General features: G+C 50.9%; 1 protein-coding gene across 2 annotated transcripts; it reads right to left on the bottom strand.

Annotated features, from left to right (window-relative positions):
• Positions 1-162: 162 nt before the first annotated feature.
• YPEL1 (yippee like 1) lies at positions 163-18136 on the bottom strand. Of its 2 annotated transcripts, XM_036875062.1 has the most exons (6): positions 17998-18132; positions 13376-13521; positions 5522-5804; positions 4168-4211; positions 3680-3788; positions 163-2963 (listed from the first exon to the last, which is right to left on the bottom strand). In XM_036875062.1, the coding sequence occupies exons 1-6, from the start codon at positions 18034-18036 to the stop codon at positions 2874-2876; spliced, it is 711 nt and encodes a 236-aa protein (XP_036730957.1). In that variant the 5' UTR covers positions 18037-18132; the 3' UTR covers positions 163-2873. The 2 variants fall into 2 exon arrangements, with proteins under 2 accessions (XP_036730957.1, XP_036730955.1); XM_036875060.1 differs by lacking the exon at positions 163-2963 and having other exon boundaries at positions 2970-3788; positions 17998-18136.
• Positions 18137-19169: the final 1033 nt, after the last annotated feature.

Raw genomic sequence — 19169 nt, 5'->3', positions numbered from 1 at the left:
GCAGGGCCTGGTGACGGCCAGCGTTAAGTGCCCTTGTGGGCCACGCGGGGACGCTTGCCTAGGGCTCCTGGACCCCCGGATTGGGGGCTCTGCCCTCAGCAGCTCCTTGGCTACCCCGTCAGGCCGCGAGACCCGTGATGCTGCTAACTAGGAGACACTGGATGTTGGAAGCTTTATTTTTAAACCTCACACAGACAGAGGACGGAGAGCCGGACGTGGGGCCAGAGGAAGCCTGTGCACGTGAGCTTGGCAGTCCTGCTTGAGGGGCAAACCTTCGGGCTGGCCTGGGCTTCTGTCCATCCGTCTGTCCGGCAGCTGTGCCCAACTGCCCTGAGGGAAGGCCGGCCACCCTGGGCTGCAGCCCCGCGGCGCCACCCACAGCAGAGGACAGGCCTGCCCAGAGGCTTTGATAAATGAGGGTTTACATTTCTGTAGGTCATTTTGAGCTTAAATTTTAGTTTTCTAGATATTAAAAACGTTCAGATTTTGTTAAGTCCCTGGTGAGGTTATCAGGTAAATTAAAGGACTTTTTAAACAATTCCCATTTCTGATCCCTCCTAATATCTGACAGATGCCATCAAGAACAAGCGTTAAGGTATAAAAATACTATATATATATGTACTGTGCAGAAGACATTACATAGTTTAACTTAAATGCATTTATAATCCTGGCATCACCTCCCACTCTTCGCAAGGAAAAAAATATCTTAAATAAATAAAAGTCACAGGGTGATATTTACTGTTTAGGAATTTAAAAGGGTGGCGCATTCCAGAGCACTCGACCAGCACATCTGGTTGTGGTCTCGTGAGTGTCCGTCCTTGAAGCTGCTCACAGTCAGTTCATTTGGTTTCAAAAGGAGCTCGGATTTTGCAGAAGACTAACAAGAAAATTGTTAAGAGTCTTTGTTGGTGTCAGCTACAAAAATACAAAAGTCATCATGGACCACTGGTAAAAACACTTCAATGCCACCACAGAGACGGCACAAAACCAAAGTGCTCAGAGCGGAGGAGCGGTAACTGTGCCCAGAACATACAAAAGCTCTAAATATAAGTTGAGTGTATACAGAGGAATTTTAGGAGGTTCCTCAGCATCAGCAAGCATCTTTTGGAGAAGCAGCTGGGCCACAGGCTGAAGCTTGGGGAGGAGGCCCGGCTGAGGAGCCGCTGGCTCAGGTGGGGTCTCAGGGATTCGTACTCACGTCTCAGGGAAGGTGCTGGCCGGGCCTTCACGGGGCACTGAGGACCAGGCCCGGGGCCCAGCTTGGGAGGCGGCAGAGTGCCTGCAGTGGAGGCTTGCGCCGTGCCAAGCACTTCCTTGGCAACTTGAGATGCATCCAGGCCCGCTGGGCACCCTCGTGGACGACCCAGCACCCAGGGCAGGCAGGACACTCCCCACAATCCAGGCTGCAGGTCCAGGCAGAGATGGTGTCAAAGGGAAGCCCAGGTGAGTGGCTGGGGGTCAGGGGAGGGCCACCCACCAACTGGCAGCCGGTCCCTCTCTGTCCCTAGCCAGCTCGCGCTTGTGGCCATAGGACTAACCTCGTCTGAAGGAGTTTGGGAGCCGGCCTGTGCCCTCCTCTCTTCCCCACTCCCTCAGCCCTCTCTCTGACCCTCAGCACTGGGGTCCCGGGAGTCTCATGCCCCGGTGACCACACTGAAGGCCCCCAGACGCCCAGTGGCAGGCTGGGCCCACTGGCCAGAGCCAGGTAGAACACTGAACACGAAAACTGTTGTGGGGATGCCTTTTGGCCTCCATTCTCTGCAAAGCGGCCAAAACCCGTGGGTGGTGCCCACTCCCTGCATAGGCACGGGTGAGTCGGAACTTGAACCTGTGGCAGAAACGCAGGACTCGGGAGGCTGCTGGGCCCTGCCTGTGTCGGCCCACAGGACAGAACCAGGGAGGCACGGGGACCTGCTGAATAAACCAAACATCTTCACTGCAAAGTTTAAACCTTGTCTTCTGACTGTAACCTTTTCCAAAAAAATTTTAAAACTATCTGGCAAATGTTAAATTTGGAAGCCTAGCCTGCTCTGGCCTCTTTCAAATATGCAAAAAATAATTTTTTCTTCAAATACATCAGAGTAGAAAAGGAAACCCGATTTCTCTTGGTCCAGCGCGTTCCACCCTAACTCCATGGACCAGCGGCCCAGTGCCTGACCTGGAGCCCCCGTGGGCCTGTGCCTGCACACCAGCCCGAGACTGTCTCTGCTAACTACTCATTCACTTGCCTGTGAGATAAGGGAGCTACTGACTTAAATAAACAGCATGTTCCATTAGACACACTTCTCTATTTATAGCTTATCTAAAATGTTATCACTGGTGGCCTCGGTTTTTGAACAAGGCTAAAAAACACCCTTGGTGCATAGATTCATAGATGTCTGAGAGATTCCTAAATAAGCACTGCCCTCACAGCTCATCTGCGAGAAGAATAACCAACGTGTTGTTCCACGAATCGGGGAGCAGTGGTTACTGTACCTTCTATCCAAACAAGAGGGGAAGCTGGCTCTCCGAAGAGACCTCCCTGTGGGCTTTGGGGCTTCGGTCTGGTTTTCTATCAAACACGAAAGAGCAGAGCCAAACTATCTTAAAGGCATTGGTTAAAGAAGGTGTTAACTGGATGGATAAGTCACCAGTTGGTTAGGTCTTTTCTCTACATCTTGAGAAATTAGAAAAAGGTCATTGAAACTTTTCAGAAATAACCGTGTTATTGAAGACACAGATCGGAGGGACGCCTTACCCAGGGGATTGGCCTGGAGAGGCCGCCTGTGAGACTTGAGTTCAAGAAACACTGCCATCAGATGTGCCTATGTTTCCATTACATTTACCGTCTCTTTCACAAAATCATATTCAAAAGAGAACAGGAAGTTTTCACTTTACTCCCAACCATTGTCTTTGATCATGTGAGCAAGCTCAATGATAAATTTTCCTTCCTTATATTTCTGACTGCTCTCAAAGGCGTGTTCCTTGAAAAGAGAGAGACAAGGTTTCAGGACAGAATCAGTTTTGTTTTTCAACTTCATTTTACACTTCGCAAAGAAAATAACTGCAGTATCATGTCTCCCCAGACGCCCCTTGTGCCGTGCGGTCCAGGGCCGGGGAGGGGTGGCTATCTGGGTGACCAGCCCTCAGGAGCAGGGCAGGTCTGGCCTGGACTTGCAGAGTGATGGTGAAACTTGTCGGGAACTACTGATTCAAGTTTGTTACTGAGCACCGACCACGTGCGGGGTTAGTTTGGGAAGGGAAGCCAAGCAAAGGCCTCCTTCCCGGGACTCCAGGTATAGGGGAGTGAAGTCCTCAGGGTCACAGATGGTGGAGAGGGGAAGGCCCTTCTCAGGGGCAAGGGATGCAATGGCTCAGACACAGGCCCCCCCCTGCCCCGTGCTGGAGTATGGGAGTGGGTGGTGTGTGGGACAGCACCAGGGCACAGGGCCCAGGTGGGTCCTGGGGGTGGGGCCCCGAGCGCTGCAGAGGGGTCTGCCGTGAGCGCAACTGCAGGGTCATGTCCAGTTCCCCACCTCCCACCTGGCTGGTGACCATCCCTCCCTCCCCCAGTCCATGGACTCTGAAAGATGCGGTTTTAAAACGTGTTCCTTGACTGGCAGCACCTATCCCGCTTCCTGGCATGTTTTGTTTCCACTGGGAACGTGTTCTTTATTACAGCGGACCCGCGGTCACTCACGTATTTCCACCCGAGTGTGGTCTTGCAGTTCTCACAGTAGATGTCCGCCACGGCGTGCAGGCCGGTAAGAAGGACCCGCTCCTCCGCAGGGCCGCAGCCCACGTTCACCCTGTGGGGAGGAGGTGCTGGGACCCTCATGGGGCCCCGGGCCCACAGTTCCGCCCCCACCAGCTGTTCCCAGGACACAGGGTGTCCTTCCTGACTCCCCTCCTGTCCCTGCCTCCCCCCACCTATGATGAGAAGGAACAACTTCTTGCCTCCCCCGAGAATCCAGGATGGGACAGGCTGTGGGGAGGGGCCCACAGTCCTGCTGTCTCGGTGGAAATCAAGATCTACCCCAGTAGGAAACAAACCACACCCAGCCTGGGAAAAAGGCATACTGCTTTCCTGAGCCCTCGACGGCAGCGAGCACTGGCAGGCTCTCGGAAGCAGCACGCAGGGCCTGGTGGCGGACGCGGCACTGGTGAGGCCACGGCAGCGATACTCACACTGAGTTGAAGAGGTAGGCTCGTCCCTGACTTCCCTGAAAGGACTGCGAAGAAGAAAGAGGGGTTAAAGGCTTTGTCGTGGTCAGATGGAAGTGACGCCATTCATCACCAGCTGGAACGCGAGGCCACGTCAGGGCGGCTCCACCCAGAGGGCCTCTGTGCTTGATTATTTTAAAGAACAGCTTACTACTGGCTTTGGGGTCCTTTGAAAAAAGCACCTCAAATTCCTTTTGGACACTAACAACCCACTCCCCCCCACCGTGTGGCCAGAGCAGCGCCTGAGCTACATGGCCGATCTGGAGGCCCCGGAGCAGCTCTGCCTCCGAAGCCGGTGCTGAGGGGCTGCCCTTCCACTGAAGCTTCTGGACGCACAGAGGGGCCACAGAAGCAGTGATGGCACAGACACCACCTTATCTGACGGTTTTCCCTTAAGATGATGGACCCAGGACTTCCCTGGTGGTCCAGTGGTTAGGACTCTGCACTTCCACTACACGAGGTACAGGTTCCATCCCTGGTTAGGGAACTAAGATCCTGCAAGCCGCACGTGTGTCCCCTCCAAAAAAAGGACCCTGTCACTTCCTTACCACAAGTACAGAGATGTTCTTCTAACTGCCTGAAACAAGAGGCCTAAGCATGGATTCCAGAAACTTCTTGATGACTTTGTTTTCAAAGGAGCAGAAGGCTCCTGCCCAGGGAGGCGGACTTAGAGGACGGGTGGGGGTCGTGACCCACAGCACGGGGAGAGAGGACAGTCACTGTCTCCCGAGGGATTGTTTTAAATGTTCCCAAGTGGTTGGTTATAAACATGACAAACTGCTAGTCAAGAGTTCAAGGCAATGAGGTGGGTCCTGCCCTCTTCGCCCCCAGGGGCTGCTCGTGGCCCGCACAGCGCTGCAGCCCTGGCAGAGCTTCCCTCCCAGGTTCTTTCCTGAAAGATCCCATTTCCCCCAAGGCAGCCTCTTCTCTTCTTAACCATTCTGAGTTTTAAAACTTTCTTAATTCCCTTATTATGAAACTATTTACACAGATTTTCCAGGCTTCCTTTGTACTGTCCATGTCCTCTGGCTTTACATGACTTTAACTGCTCTGACAAGTCACTGACATCTTACTGTGGGATCTTCAGAGGCCCGTGGCCTGGCCCCCAAAACCCACCACTCGGCAAAGACCACGGCCAAGACCACGACGTAGCTGTCCTCACTCACACACACAATTTCCCTCAGTGCCGCCCACAGGGCTCCAGACATTCTGGGCCCAGCAAACCCAGGAGGCCATGGGGTGGTTCAGTATTTGTCTACACTTAGGCTCAGTGATCATGGCTGAGGGCAGCCTGCCGAGTTCTTGACCAGACACTTGCCTTGGAGATCAGCTCATCGTGATTGGCCAGGTGGGCCCTGCAGTGGACACAACTGTACGTTCGGTGGCAGTTTGGCAGATACGCTTGGAAAGTTTTGGACCTTGTCATCTTCACCATCTCCGCTGGGCACTCCTGGCTCAGCTCAGGGCTGGCACGGGAGGAGCTGCAGCTCTGCTGGGCTCTCTGACAGAAGAAACACTGGAACATGCACGCAAGAGCCGTTGTTGTTTGGAGGGCGTGTGGCCCTGTCCACACAGCTGGGGTGAGAGAAAAACGCCACAACCTGTCAACAAGTCAACACAGAGCAGAGGGTCACAGAGAGAATGAAACACAAAAAGTGTGTTTAGGAAGCCTGTTGTAAAGAAGGGAAGGGCAGGCCTAGATGTTAAAGATCTAATACTTAAATAGTAATATGAGTACATAAAAATACTAATAGCTAATCACGGCTTAGCCATTCTAAATTTAGTTGGAAGTGGCAGGTGAACTACTTTTACACATAAATAATTTGAGAAAACTTTTGCCCAAATACATCTTATATCGTGTGGCTCAGAAAACGTGAAAGAAACAGCAGCCAACACGACTCCCATCTGAGTGAGGCCAGCAGCACTGGATACATCTTGTCCCAAATGATGGAATTGGCGACTCAAAGCACCATGTCATTTATGAATACGTGTGATGGATCCGGTATTAATCTCTGAGAAATTACGTATCAGTCCAGAAGTAAACCCTCACATATATAGTCAAGTGATTTTCAACAAGGGTGTCACAACCATTCAATGTGGATAGAACAGTCTTTTCAACAAATAGTGCGGGAAAACAAGATATTGACATGTGAAAGAATGAAGTTGGACCCCTGCCTCACACCATATACAAAAATGCACTCAAAATGGATCAAGGAACTAAATGTAAAAACTAAAACTATAAGACCCTTAGAAGAAAATGTAGGGAACAATCTTCACGATGTTGGATTTGGCAGTGACTTCTTGGATCTGATAGCAAAAGCACAGATGTGTGTGGATTTACAGAAGGTAAAGTGAGAGGAAAATGGGGCAGAGGCACTATGTGAGGAGATGAGGAGGCGATTCCAGAACTGAAGAAAGACACCAATCCACAGACAAGTCCAACAATCCCAAGCAAGATAAATAAAAAAGCCACACCTGATCACATAATAGTGAAACTGCAGAACACCAAAGAAAAAAGCAAAAAAGTCTTAGAAGCATCCAGAAGGGAAGGGAAAATTACCTTTCAACAGCAACTTCCCAAGTAAAACAGTGGAACCCAGAAGGCAGTAGGGGAAGGTACCTGTAAATTCCTGAAAGATAATAACTGCTATCCCAGAATTCTACATGCAGTGAAAATATCTTTCAAGATTTCGGGAAATGGGGGCTTCCCTGGTGGCGCAGTGGTTAAGAATCTGCCTGCCAATGCAGGGTTTGAGCCCTGGTCCGGGAAGATCCCACATGCCGCAGAGCAACTAGGCCCGTGTGCCACAACTACTGAGCCTGCGGTCTAGAGCCCGCAAGCCACAACTACTGAAGCCCACGTGCCTAGAGCCCGTGCTCCGCAACAAGAGGAGCCACCTCAGTGAGAAGCCCACACACTGGAATGAAGAGCAGCCCCTGCTTGATGCAACTAGAGAAAGCCTGCGCGCAGCAACGAAGACCCAACACAGCCATAAATAAATAAATAAATAAATAAATAAAAAGAATTCAGGAAATGACATTTGCAGACAACTAAAAAGTTTGACTTCTGCAAAATATCTCTAAAGGAAATTCAAGGATATGATTCAGACAGAAAAACAAAACAAAAAACCCCACTAAAGTCTAAACTTCAGACTCTAAAAGAAGGCAGAATGGTGAGTAAAGAAAACGGTCCATGTGCAGGTGGGCAGAGCAGCAGTGTCTCACGGAACTTTGAAGAGATCCGCTCATGATATGTGAGCAGAAGCCAGGGTGAAGGCGCAGACCAACGACTCCCAGAGTCTGGGTACTGTCCAAAAAAGAAGACCCACATATGGATTAAATGTAGATTCTGGTACATTAAGGATAAATGTTGTAATTTCTGATGAAACTTCTGTAAGAACAAAGAGCAGGTGTATAACTTCCAAAACTGTAAAGGGCGGTGAGGAAGGGAGGAAAAACACCATGGGAAGAACAGGAAGCACAACGACCGAAGATTTAAACCCAAATATTTCAATGCGTATATTAAATATAAATGAACTAAATGTTAGAGTTGAAGGTTTCAACTAGACAGAAAACAAACTTTATCTAGATGCTACTTATGAGACACACACCTTAAACAAGGACGCAGAAAGGATAAAAAGATATGGCTAGAACCTCGGTGGTGGCAACACAGACCTATGAATCATAATTATTTGCTAACAGTATATTTGTTTTATGAATATCTTGTATGTATGTGATTCACACAAAGAAGTTAAAATAGAAAAATGCAAATCAAAACCACAATGAGCTATCACCTCACACCTGTCAGAATGGCTATCATCAAAAAGAACACAAATAACAAATGTTGGTGAGGATGTGGAGAAAAGGGAGCCCTCCTACACTGTTGTTGGGAATGTAAATTGGTGCAGCCACTATTGCAAACAGTATGAAGGTTCCTTAAAAACTAAAAACAGAGCTACCATATGATCCAGCAATCCCACTCCTGGACAAATATCCAAAGAAAACCATACTTTGAAAAGATACATGCACCCCAATGTTCATTGCAGCACTATTTACAATAGGCAAGATACAGAAGCAACCTAAGTGTCCATTGACAGATAAATGGATAAAGAAGATGTGGTATAGTTCTACAATGAAATATTACTCAGCCATAAAAAAGAATGAAATAATGCCACTTGCAGCAACATGGACTGACTTAGAGATGATCATACTAAATGAAGTAAGTCAGACAAAGAAAGATAAATATTATATGATACCACTTACAGGTACAATCTAAAAACTGATACAAATGAACTAATTTACAAAACAGAAACAGACTCACAGACTTAGAATACCAAACTTATGGTTCCCAAAGGGGAAAGGTAGGGCAGGGGGTTGGGGGGAAGGGATAAATTAGAAGCTTGGGATTAATTTACACACACTACTATATATAAATAGATAACCAACAAGGACCTGCTGTATAGCACAGAGAACTCTACTAAATATTCTGTAATCGTTCCCATATAGGGAAAAATATCTGAAAAAGAATGAATATATGTATATATGTATAACTGAATCACTTTGCTGTATACCTGAAACTAACACAACATTGTACATCAACTATATTTCAATAAAAATTAACAAAAAAAAGAAGTAGCAAAAGGACAGAGAAAGATATTTAAATAATAAAGTAAAGGGACTTCCCTGGTGGTCCAGTGGGTAAGACTCTGCACTCCCAATGCACGGGGCCCGGGTTCGATCCCTGGTCAGGGAACTAGATACTGCATGCCGCAACTAAGAAGCCCGCATGCCGCAACAAAGACCCAGCACAGCCAAAATAAATAATAAATAAAAACAAATACTGAAAAATAATAATAAAGTAAAAACTATATTAAATATATTTATATTTTGCTTACATAGTAACATTTTTAAATTTTTAAAAATTAATTATTTTTGGCTGCATTGGGTCTCTGTTGCTGCGCGCAAGCTTTCTCTAGTTGCCATGAGCAGGGGCTACTCTTCGTTGTGGTGCGCAGGCTTCTCACTGCAGCGGCTTCTCTTGTTGCAGAGCACGGGCTCTAGGTGTGCAGGCTTCAGTAGTTGTGGCACGCGGGCTTCAGTAGTTGTGGCGCACGGGCTTAGTTGCTCCGGGGTATGTGGGATCTTCCTGGACCAGGGATCGAACCCATGTCCCCTGCATTGGCAGGCGGATTCTTAACCACTGTGCCACCAGTAAGTCCCTACATAGTAACATTTAATAGAAAAACTTTATGAGATAAAACAGCAGGGAGATAAACAGCAAGCGTAAATCTTGTTACCTAATAACACAGTCTCAAAATATGTAAGTCAAAAATTGAAAAAACCTTAAGAGGTAAATTTATAATCAATAGGACTAGTAATTGTAGTATATAAATAGTTTACATAGTAATTTATATATTTATAGTATATTTAGTATATATAAATACATAGTATATAGTTGTATAAAATATAGTATGTATTTTACTGCATCTTTCACTAACTGGTAGAACACCACAAACTAGGGCAGATATACAGGATTTGCACATTGTAATGAAGAAACTGGAACTAAAATACATGTAGAAAACTATCTAAGAGGGCTTCCCTGGTGGCGCAGTGGTTAAGAATCTGCCTGCCAATGCAGGGGACACGGGTTCGTGCCCTGGTCTGGGAAGATCCCACATGCCACGGAGCAACTAAGCCCGTGAGCCACAACTACAGAGCCTGCGCATCTGGAGCCTATGGTCCGCAACGGGAGAGGCCGCGACAGTGAGAGGCCCGTGCACCGCGATGAAGAGTGGCCCCCGCTCGCCGCAACTGGAGAAAGCCCTCGCACAGAAACGAAGACCCAACACAGCCAAAAATAAATAAATAAATAAATTAATTAATTAAAAACAAAACAAAAAACCCCCCAACATTCTAAAAAAAAAAAAAAAAAAAAAAAACTATCTAAGAACCACAGACTCATTTACTGCACCTATACATTTACAAAAGTTGACCACATAGCACATCTCAACAAATTCAAGGACTGAAACCACAGTATATTCTCTGACCACAATACAATTAAATTAGAAATCAATAATAAAGTATAACTAGAAAAATCCTCATATGTTTATAATTTAGGAAATGTACTTCTATATACCCATGTGTCTAAGAATAATGGAAATTAGAAAATATTTTGAACTAAACAATAACAGAATAGGTACTTACCAGAACTTAAAGGGAAATGTAGACTCTTAATAGAAAATAAGCAGGTGGAATTAATGAGCTAAACACCCATCTTTAAGAAGTTTGAGAACAGGAAAACAACCCCCAAAAAATATAAGGAGGGAAAGAAATAGGAAAAAAATATTGAAACAGAAAAGGAAAACTTGGATCCACTAGGGGGGATCGACAAGGCAAATGTGCGTTCTCGGAAAAGACTAATGACCTCTGACAGCAGAGCCAGCCATCAGAAATGCAAACGGGTAGCGCCTTCTGGGGGCAAGACTCATGGGGAAGAGGTGCTGTGGTCAATTTAAGTCAATATATTGGAAAATGTAAACCACACAGATAAATTCCTGGAAAACGTTAAGTTAAAAATATGATTCAAGAAGAAATAGAAAACCTGAATAATCCTATAAACATTAGGGAAATCAAATCACTGGTAAAAAGTCTCCTCCCCCAATATGCACACATATCAATGCAAATCAAATACACCTACAGGCAAGGAGCTTCCCTGGAGAGCTCCACCATACTTCAAGGAAGAATTCATTTCAATCCAACACAAACTCTTTCAGGAAAGAGAAAGGGGAAGCACTCTCCAACCATCTGATGTAGCTTAAACTGACACCAAACCTGGGTCAGGGCAGTACAAGAATGGAATTCAGGGGAGTTCCCTGGTGACCTAGTGGTTAGGATTCTGGGCTTTCACTGCTGTGGCCCGGGTTCAACCCCTGGTCAGGGAACAGATCCTGAAAGCCCCGCGGTGCAGGGGAAAAAAAAAAAAAGGGAATTCACTAAGTTTCTTCAAAGAAACCAAGATGCAAACATCCTAAGTAATATGACCAAACAGGGTCTAGCAGTATTTTAAAGGATGGTACAATATAGTTAAGGTGATTTTATCACAGGAATGCAAGATAATTTAATATCAGAAAAATTTACCACCAATTGTTCTGTTTATCTCAATAGATGCAAAAAAAAAAAAAAAAAAGCATTCAACAAAATTTTAACATCCATTCACAATTTAAAAAACATTCCACACAAACTAAGATTGTAAGAGAACTTCCTTACCTTTTACGAGGCATCTACCAAACAAATAAAAAAATCCCAAAACCACTCACAGCAAGCATCATGCTTAATGGTAAAACTTAGAAAACATTATCTTTGACATCAGGAATAAACCAGGATGCTCTCTATACCGCCACTTCCATTCAACGGTACCAGAAGTCCCAGCCAGCTGGTAAGTCAAGAAAAGGCTTATAAGGGAAAACATACTCTCATACAACAGTGTAACAATAAAGTATCTAAGAGCACATTCAAAGACTGGAAACACCTTTACAGAGAACATTAGAAAACTCTGAGGGGTATAATAAAAACCTAAATCAATGGAGAGCTAAATCATGACCAGGACTGGAAGATACTGTAAATATATGAATCGTCCCCAAAGTAATCGTTAAATGCAATTCAAATCACAATCCAGGAGGGTGTATGTGTGTGTACAAATGAGCCAGAGAGCCAGTGAGACAAAGAGAGAGCTTTGAGTCTAGAACTTATCTTACAAGTGTCTGTAGGGGAGGGAAAGTTTTCCTTGACCCTCTTAGGGTCCCTGGCTGGGTCTGAAAATGAACAGAGTAACAGGAGCAGGAAGCTTTTATACCTTTTAGACAACAAATCAATAAGTTTGTGAAGAACTGACGAGGCCGGAGGGGTTTGGGCTGGGGTGGTCCATGGTGAAGGAGTAACTAGGAAGACAAGACAAGGTTTGTTTATACAGATTTCTCGGCCCCAATTCCCTGCCTTCCCTCTTCCTGGTGCAGGGAGGGGGCCCTCTCAAAGGGGAGTTTCATGGCCAGGTTCAGGGAAGAAGGTCACTCTGACCACCCCCCTTCTGCTGTTTTCTCAAACTCCTTCAAGCTTAAGATACTCAGGAAGCCTAGGTGCCACACGTTAGGGTGGCGTGTCCTGAACTCCATCACATCAGAGGCCAGAAGCAGCCAGAGGGAAGCTCGTGCTGCGCCGGAGCCGGCCCGGGAGCGGTCATTTCAGGGTCATTCAGACTCACCAAGGCTGGGGTATCCCGGCTCAGGATAGAAAAACCAGCCTTAGCAAGGACAGAATGCACTTGTTCTGACTGCAGTGCTGACTGAACGCATGTTGTCTGTTTCAGTATCTTCACCTGAGTTTTTCTCTTTGTATTTAAAGGACCCTTAAATGAATAAACTCCTCTCTTATCCCTGGTGGTTCAGGCCTTCAGAGTCCTGGGCCCCGTTAGTGGCAGAAGCATGGCTCCCAGTGACCTGAACAGAGACTAAAGAAACGGCCTTCACTTAGCCCATCCTTTAGACAAATGACACCACTCTGACTCATGATTAGAAAGCAGGACACCCCTCGTTTCTAAATCGGAGTGGCCTCTGATGGGGCGACTCTGTTTAAAGGGGCAACTTAGGATGTCCCCGGCGGTCCAGAGGTTAGGACTCCATCCCCCACTGCAAGGGGCCCGGGTTTAGTCCCTGGTTGGGGAACTAAGATCCCGCAAATAAAATAAAGTGGCAACTTGCCAAGCGTTTCTGTTTCTTTGAATTTCTCCACGCCGTGAATGCCCCCCACATGCAGGGGGCCTACCTGAACGCCCCTTCCCTCGGAGCAGCCCCACTCTTGGGCTCCTGTCACCTTTGTGGAGCCCGGTCCATCCTCAGCACCCACAGTCACCCTTCAAGGGCTGGGTTTGCCTCCCACCCTGGCGTCCTGCCATCTGTGTCCTGCCCTCCGCCCCTGTCACCGCCCTCCCGGGGGTCCTAGAGGAGCAGCGGCCCAACCTGGCTGGATCTCAGTCACAGAGAAGCGTGTCGTGATTAAACTAGGTTTTCAGGCTGGATGTCCCCGAGGCAGGGAAATCCTGGCCAAGTTCTCCAGCCACCAGTACACAAACAGGCTCTTCCAACCACACCTGCTGACAAGTCAGGACCCACCTTAGTACCTGAGGTGAAATGCATCACGTGCCTCACTTCTACTGCAGCCGCCGTGTCCCCTGGGTTTGGGGAGCAGCCACCACCCCACGAAGATGTTAGTGTGGGGTAAGTTCTTAGGCCAAAAACAACATTCTGGATTCCAGAAGTTTCTCTCCTAAAATAAGCATGGATATTTATTTTAAGAGAGCGTAAATCAGGCCCATGTCCATATGGTGCTGTTACCACGCTTCCAAAGACAAATCCTGAGAACCACCACCCAAGCAAGCAGCTGACACTCCCGGGAGGGCGCGGGCTCCCGGCCCTTCTCGTCCCCATACGGGTTCACTTGTCCTCCCGGCCCTGCCTCGCCCACCTGGCTGCGGGGAGGGACGGAGGCACAGGCGGGCAGGGAAGCGGGTCTCCCTGGGGCTGGTGCACAAGCTCCGGCGCTGGCAACAGCGGGGAAGAACACAGCTCAGAAGGCCGAGGTGCTGCCCACGCGCCCGCGCCATCCAGCAAGGAGAGAGCAGCCCATCCAGCACCATCACGAGGCGCCCAAGAGCCTTGTGGCCCAGGCTGCTGCTGGTCTATGAGAATCCCATGAATTAACAGCAGCCCTAAGACACGAGTGGTCTGATCAGTCCCACCGTGCAGACAGGGAAACGGACACCCCGAGAGCTAGTAAGCAAGCTGTGCAGCTGGATTCAAAGCTGAGAATCTACACCCTGGACCCCTGTAAACATGTGTCTGTAGACAGGTGAGCAGGTGTGAACATCACAAACGGATGCAAACCAAAGGCGCACTGTACCTGTCTTACAACCTAGCAGGCTGGCAAAGATTTTAAAAAGTTGACAACTCCACTGGCAAAGGCACCTGGGACATCGCTGCCATCTGGCAGCACCCACTGGCGCACCCGGGCGCAGGCCCCAGGCCCAGGGTCCATCCCCGGCATTTCCCTCCAGGCTGCCTGGCCCCTGCGCAAAGTAACCCGGAAAAGGCTGTTACAACATTGCCTGTAATAACTAGAGATTAGAAACCATCTCCCATCTCACTAAGAGGGACCGGCCAAACGCACTGATGGACTTATCAGAACTGTTTCCAAGGTGGGGCCTCAGCCACTTCTTTCTCACCATCTACTTTTTTGTAACTTTTGATCTTGATACCAAGTGTAGGTACTGACCACAAACACACACACACAGCACATGGGCCCAAGGCGTCGGGGGGCCTGGAAGGTGTCCATCAAAGAGCAACAGCATGTGTAAAATTTGCTTCGGGCAGTACCAGCTTCCCTTCGCACACATGGACTTCCTACTTAAATTACAGGGTGAAAAGCTTTTTTCCACGTCTCTGGAACCGCAGCCTTCCTGGATCCCTGGATCCGCTGGGAGGGGCGAGAAGACTCCTTCAGTTCTCCCGGCCGCCTCCTATGCCCTCAGATGAAGCCCCCTCTGCCCTCATGCCCCACCAGCTGCCCCCGCGTCCCCCCGTAACCAGCCCCCTCATTCCCCCAGCGTGGCCTGCCTCCACCTCCTCCCACCAGACTGCTGAGGAGGGCGCTGGCACTGAGCCTTTCTTTTCTAAGAACCTGTGATACATTCTTTTTAATTTCTCCCACTAACTAAGTTTCCCAGCCGTGGCCCTGGGATGCCTCCTAGCAGAGGTTGCCTTTTTCCTCGCTAAGAAGGGAAGATGCAGGCATGACAGAGGGAGGGCTGCCCTGTCTTCAGCTGGAAGTGGGAGGAAAGAGCCTGGGAATCTTATGCCATTTTATTAACCACATGCTAACTGAAACATAATCAAGCATCCCTGTGTTGGGGAAGGGAAGGGAAAAAACAGAGAGGCAGAGAGAAGCCAGAATGGGGCTGGTGCTGGGGGGTGGGGGCCGTGTGGCTGCGGGGGCCAGGCTGCTGCGGGGGCTCGACCCAACCAAGCCACATATGCGGAGCCTGTGGGGCCTCAAGCCGAGCTGGTACCCAATCTGTAAAATGGGGGTAATCGTGAGTCCCACGGAGGACCCGAGAATCATACCAGGTGTCAGGTTGCTGTTGCAGTGGCCGAGGGTTGGCAAGCTGTCTCAACGCCTCACAAACCCCACGGGGAACTCTGGTCCTGGTTCTCAGGCTTCCCAGGTGTGGACTACGTGGCTTGGCTCCATCACCGGCGACAGGCTTTCAGCAGTGCCGGTGCCACCATCACGGGAGTGATGTCGCCGGCAGCTGACTGGACCTCATTCTCTCGACTTCTTTCCTGAATCCAACTCACACTGCCCTCCCCGGAACCCTCAGCCTCCAGTGACCTGGCGGTTCAGAACTTTCTCCATCCTCCCCTCACTCAACTCTCTGCTCACAATTCCCACTCCCTGCAGGTTTTGCTGATTAGCAGATCTAACTACTTTCTAAAAAGTTAAAAGCAAATGACTTGCGAATAAAGTGTCAGAGATGAGAAGGTTTTAAAGCAGGGGACTTCTACTGCTTCTTCATATTTGAAACTATGTTCCACTCATCAGGCTACCAGGGAGAAAAAGACACTGCATGGAAAGTCCTTGCCCTCTGTACCTGCCACCCCCGCCCCTTGAGAGGATCCTGGCGGAACCTGGTGAAGGCAGGTAGGGGTCAAAGGCTCTCAACATAAAGAGCTTTATAAATTTTAGTGCTTCAAAAACGGAAAAAGTAATGTCTGGAGTTTAGTCAAAGGCATATACCTCTATCAGTTTTTAATTTTGGCAAACGTACCATGGCTACATGGGATGGTAACACCGGGGACACGGAGCGCGGGGCACGTTGGGACTGTCTGTACTATCTTTGCAACTTTTGTGTAAATCTGAAGTTTCCAAAATAAAGAAGTTGATTTAAAATCAGAAAGACGGGGACTTCCCTGGTGCTGCAGTAGTTAAGAATCCGCCTGCCAATGCAGGGGACACGGGTTTGAGCCCTGGTCCGGGAAGATCCCACATGCCGCGGAGCAACTAAGCCCGTGCGCCACAACTACTGAGCCTGTGCTCTAGAGCCCACGAGCCACAACTACTGAGCCCGTGTGCCACAACTACTGAAGCCTGAACACCTAGACCGTGCTCTGCAACAAGCCACTGCGAGGAGAAGCCCGCGCACAGCAACAAAGAGTAGCCCCCGCTCGCCACAACTAGAGAAAGTCTGCACGCAGCAACAAAGACCCAACGCAGCCAAAAATAAATAAATAAAATAAATTTATTTAAAAAAAAAAATCAGGGCTTCCCTGGTGGCGCAGTGGTTGAGAATCTGCCTGCCAATGCAGGGGACACGGGTTCGAGCCCTGGTCTGGGAAGATCCCACATGCCGCGGAGCAACTAGGCCCGTGAGCCACAATTACTGAGCCTGCGCGTCTGGAGCCTGTGCTCCGCAACGGGAGAGGCCGCGGCAGTGACAGGCCCGCGCACCGCGATGAAGAGTGGCCCCCGCTTGCCGCAACTAGAGAAAGCCCTCGCACAGAAACGAAGACCCAACACAGCCAAAACTAACTAACTAACTAAATAAATAAATAATAAAAATAAAAGGAATTCCTTTTAAAAAAAAAAAAGTAAAATAAATATCCTTTAAAAAAAATCATAAAGACGATTAATCAGATTGGTGATTAGGATCATTCAGTTACTTTTTTAAAGTGCCCACTACAGGCCAAGGCTTGTGCTACAGCTGTGCTAAGATGGGGTCCCCCTGGTCCTGGCTGAGGGGCTCCCACACGCAGAAGACACTCTAGCCCCTGAGATGCAAGGAGAGGCAGCGGGAGGGGCCCCCAGAGCCTGAGTTAGCTCCCCTCAGACCAGATCCCACGGCGAGGGTGGGGGGGACCCGGGCAGGATCGCAACGCTCAACACCGGGATTAAGCACAGCTGCCGCGGAGGGGCAGGGGCTCAACCAACGTGTGTTCCATCTCTTGGAGCAGAGCGGAGGCCGCAGCAGGCACAGGTGCAGGGAGAGCAGCAGCTTGCTCAGGGACGCACCTGAAGGCCATCCCCGGAGGAGGGAGGCCTGGGTAGGAGTTCAGGAGACTGAGGGTTATGGGTGGAAAGACTAACATTCTTAGCAAAGGAAACAACAGGTTGAGGTGTGTATGTTTCATACAGAAGAAAAATGCAACTGCACAGAAAAAGCTTGGGGTGGGGACGCCAACGTCGTCCACACCGTGGTCCATCTAAGACGGAACTGCAGCCCTTTCCCACGCAGAACTCGGCACTTAACCTGGACTCCCGGCGATGCCCGTTGGAGGCCGGCCCCGCCAGGGAGAGGAGGCTCAGGCTCCTGCAGGCTCTGCGCCCGTGAAGCTCAGTCGGTGCCACAAGTGGGGAACGAATGCGGGACGAGGCATTTCGGCCTCGCCCTTCACGTGGGCAACTTTAAACGCCCCCCTTCCATGAACACGCTGGGAGGCCCCTTTTGTCCTCATTTCCCTCCCCAGGCGCGACCTTTCTTTTAGGGGAAAAGCCTGTTACCGTCAGGCGGGCGGCTCCTCCCGAGCCTTCTCCAGGGCGGGGTGGGGAGGGGCGGGAGGAGGGAGAACCGGGGAAACGCTCCTGACCCGGCGTCGCGGTCCGCGCCGAACCCGTGTGGTCCCGCCGCAGCGCGCCCCCCGCCCCCCGGCCGACACCGCCCGGTACGCCCGCCGGGCCCGCCCTACTCACCGCCGCCCGCCGGTCCGCGCCCCGGCCCGCAGCGCCCATCGGCCCGGCCTCGCTCAGCTCGGGCGCGGCTCTCCGGCGGCCCCGGCGCGGCCCGGGACGCGCTGCGGCCGTTGGCTCCCCGGCCGCGCGCGAGGCATCCCCGCCGCCGCCGCCGCCCCCGGGCCGCCTGCCCTTTGTTTTGAAGCCGCTGCCCCGCCGCGACGCCGTTAACGGCCTGGGAGCGCGGCGCCGACCAATCAGCGCGCGGCCCTGCCCCCGGACACACCGCGCGTCCCGCCCCGCGCCCCGCCCCGACCGCGCGCCCCCGCCCCGCGCGCCCCCGCCCGCAGCTCGGCCGGCTCGCCCTCGGCTGGGCAGGGCAGGGCGCACGTGCCGCGGGGCGCGCCGCGCTCCCATTGGCCGGCCCGCCGAGCGCGGCCTCGGAGCCCGCCAGTGAGGGTCGAGGGGTGCGGGGGCGGGGCCGCGCGGGGAGGGAGGGGAGGATGGGGCGGGGCTAGGGCGGGGCGGGCTCAAAAGAGGAGCGCGCCGCGCAGGCGCGGGTTGCCCTGAGCTGAGATCTCGGCTGCGGGGTCAGCGGCGGTCGGAACCACGAGTCCGGGGAGCTGGCGGTCGCCCGCTCTCCCCGGCACACGTGGGTCGGCGGAGGCCACGCCGGCTCACAGCCCCGGGGGCTGGGGGAGGGGGCGCGGGCCGGGCTTCCTGGCCGGACCCCTCGACGACCCCGTCCCGAGGGCGGGTCCTCCGCGTCGCCACCCCGCCCCCCTCCCGGCCGCTCGGAGCTGCTGGACCTGAGCGCCTTGGATGCACACGTGGCCCGTGGGGAAGCTCCGGACAGCCCGCCCCGCCCCGCGTCCGCACTCCGCCCCGCAGGCCTCCCCTGTGTTCATTGTGTGGGTCCCCCGGCCTTTCTCCCTAGACTGATGTTTAAATCCCAGCATCAGCATCAGCCCACCCCGTTTGGGTCACAGCGTAGATACCCTTTCTATACATGGTAGCGCCCATGATTTTGTTTCCTTCCTGTGATGCAATGTATCCGCACAGCTCTCGGTGCCTCTGGGGGAGTCCCATCTGCTGTTGGAGCGCGGCCGTTCTCCCGGCCACGTCCGCAGCTCCCGGCTTCCACAGAGCCCGCTGCTAAGTGACTTGAAGACGGTTCTTGCACATTTTCAAGA

This window comes from Balaenoptera musculus, chromosome 14, assembly GCF_009873245.2.
Source record: "Balaenoptera musculus isolate JJ_BM4_2016_0621 chromosome 14, mBalMus1.pri.v3, whole genome shotgun sequence".
NCBI lineage: Eukaryota > Metazoa > Chordata > Mammalia > Artiodactyla > Balaenopteridae > Balaenoptera > Balaenoptera musculus.
Note: the sequence above shows the minus strand (reverse complement) of the source record. Positions and strands in the feature narration are given on the sequence as shown.